Source organism: Corticium candelabrum, chromosome 9, assembly GCF_963422355.1.
Source record: "Corticium candelabrum chromosome 9, ooCorCand1.1, whole genome shotgun sequence".
NCBI lineage: Eukaryota > Metazoa > Porifera > Homoscleromorpha > Homosclerophorida > Plakinidae > Corticium > Corticium candelabrum.
Window position 1 is genome coordinate 2074551 of NC_085093.1, and position 2500 is coordinate 2077050.

The window sequence follows — 2500 nt, forward strand, 5'->3', positions numbered from 1 at the left end:
TACCACGCATTGGTCTCATGCTGTCCCTCTTTGGTGAGACATCACGAGTCAAATCATTTGTGTTGTCATCCGAGTCTGGGATTGATAATGCACGACTTCGTTTCCTCGTTTGGTGTCGATGTCTCGTGTTGTCGTCACTTGAATCGTTGTACAACATACTCTCACTTGCGCTTGGTTCACTTGCACTAACCGGTGCAAACAACCGCAACACGGATTGTTCTTCTTGCATGATGCGAGCGTAATCTTCATCTGATGATTCCTCACTCGACGAAACTAAATTATCGTCATTATAGTTCGTGTCAATTACCTCTACTTCAAGCGACCACGTCAGTTCTGTAGCGAAAAGAGCAGCCTTTTTGGAAGCTGCCTTCTGCACTTTTCTAATTCTAGAAAGAAGAGATGACATGCTCTGGTGTCGTCTTCTTGATCCACCGGAAGAGTTGGAACGTTTCAGTTGTTTCAATGATTCATTTGAGATTTCAGTAATTGCATCCCACTTCTCAACGTTCTCAACCATATCGTGTTTTTGCTTGTTGTGTGCTCTTCGGTAGATCGGAAGAGAAACCGGTTTCACAACGGGAGTCAAAAATCTCATCTTTGGAAGTACATCCGATATACTTGAACTCGCATCAGAGTTACAGTCTGTGCCCTCGCCTTCAACTCTTTCTCCTGTTTGACAATTGTCTATTGCCTTTACTACAGATGGAAAGAAGCGAGTAATAGAAGTAACCTCCGACGGACAAGAAACAATCTCTTTGTCTCCTCCGTTCTCATTATCCTCATCCATATCACTGTCATTGTTCTCATCGTATTCATCTCTTTCTGGCTCACTTACTGTCTCAGGAGTCGGTCGGTTAGATTGCTTAGCAGGAGCAAAGAAGTTTGTTATAAGCGTGCTTTGTGAATACGGGTTGCAATTGCTTTCGAAAGTCAAAGCATCTGGTGGAGACAGTAATGCCTCGACCAACACGAGACTTTGATCTCTCGTTTCCCCACACGTTGACGTCTGTAGTTCTTCGTGTGTACACGGTGACGACTCAGACTCATTTATTACATCATCACCCTCGCTTCCATTTTCATCATCCAATTCTGGCAACACCAATTCACTCACCGATTCAAGACGCAAACCGCATTCCGATTGAGACGAATCGTGATCCGTTTCTGATTGTTGTACGACATCGTCTCGATCGTGCTCATCGTTAGCACACGTTTGATGCCGACTGACAGATTTAAAATAACGAGTAATCGTTGGTTTGTTTTGTTGTTCGTTTTCGCTCTCTCTGAAGGCAACTCCGTAATCCTCAGTTCCGCTGTCATCCGACGAAGAAATCTCGTGATAACCAAACTTTGTACAAGCTGCTCGTCTTGCCATCCTCCTCCGCTTACCATCATCCACACTCGTTTCAATACCATCCTTCGTCTTACAATCCGATTGAATAACATCAACATCCGGGAAACCAAGACTAACACCCTGCTGTCGGACTGCCATCTCTGACTCGCTAGTCTTATCCTCTAGTTCACAACAATCGCTGTGATTTCTTTCCGAGTCAACGCGTTCGCTCGATTCCACTAAATCGCCTCCGTTCTCTCCATTCGCGGTTGAATTGGCGAGTGGAAAGTAACGCAGCAAAGCTCCACTAGTCGAGCACGTGCTAATACCGCTATCGTCATCTCTCTTTGCATTGTCTCTACGGAACTCGTGTCTTTTACACTGGCGCACTCTCTGTTAAACAACCAAACGCGGCAAAATATTGAATAGTAATGACTCGACACCTCGTGTGGGGCCCACCTTCGTGTGAGACGATTCACAAGCTGCGGCTGACATAATGAAATTGTTTTTGCACCGAGTGATCGACCGTAAAAACACAAAAAGCGAAGCAGCACGTGCTAGCTTCTCTTTACCAACTTCGCGCCAATATAAAATTCTAATGTACCTTAACGCGCGTTATCATATCAACACTGTCTGACATTTCCACCAACTGATGAATTAAAGACACACAAACGTAGCAATACTTGCTGCTCTGACATAAAAACGAAGCAGCACGTGCTTCTCTCTCCTTATCAACTTCCAATTTGCACCAGTGTAGAGATTCCATTAACCTTACCGCGCGTTAGCAACAACTGCGTCCGACATGATAAACTTGTTTTCCACCAGCCGATCGACATAAAGACACACAAACGAAGCAAAACTTGCTGCTCTCGTTGTACCAACTCAGGTAGTAGAGATTCGAATCCAACCTTAACGCGCGTTACCAACAAAATGGTTGACATCGAGACTCTAGTGAAAACCATTTTTATACATGTAATGTCATAGCTGTATATTTACACAGACTGTTGCAGACAAATAAAACAAAAATCATACCGCAACCAATATTAAATATTAAAATAAAATCTCAAAGCACCACGACTGCAAATCCCCCGCATCACAGAATACTGTATCTCTACAAGTCACTTCTTTTGCTTTTCTAGAGTATAAATCGAGAGGTAAGAGTCGGTACTA

At 43.8% G+C, this 2500-nt stretch overlaps 2 protein-coding genes across 2 annotated transcripts in view; both read right to left on the reverse strand.

The window, feature by feature from the left end:
• Positions 1 to 1896, reverse strand: part of LOC134184338 (uncharacterized) — a 12780-nt gene extending 10884 nt beyond the window's left edge. Inside the window, exons 1-2 of the mRNA XM_062652005.1 lie at positions 1790 to 1896; positions 1 to 1723 (exon numbers count right to left, since the gene is read on the reverse strand). The exon at positions 1 to 1723 is cut by the window's left edge and continues 1478 nt beyond it. Of these exons, the coding sequence (XP_062507989.1) occupies positions 1 to 1723; positions 1790 to 1825 (1759 nt within the window). The 5' untranslated portion in view covers positions 1826 to 1896. The remainder of the gene's footprint in view (positions 1724 to 1789) is intronic.
• Positions 1897 to 2277: 381 nt separating this feature from the next.
• Positions 2278 to 2500, reverse strand: part of LOC134185103 (regulatory-associated protein of mTOR-like) — a 22319-nt gene continuing 22096 nt past the window's right edge. Inside the window, exon 34 of the mRNA XM_062652902.1 lies at positions 2278 to 2500. This exon is cut by the window's right edge and continues 17 nt beyond it. Coding sequence (XP_062508886.1) covers positions 2449 to 2500 — 52 coding nt within the window. The 3' untranslated portion in view covers positions 2278 to 2448.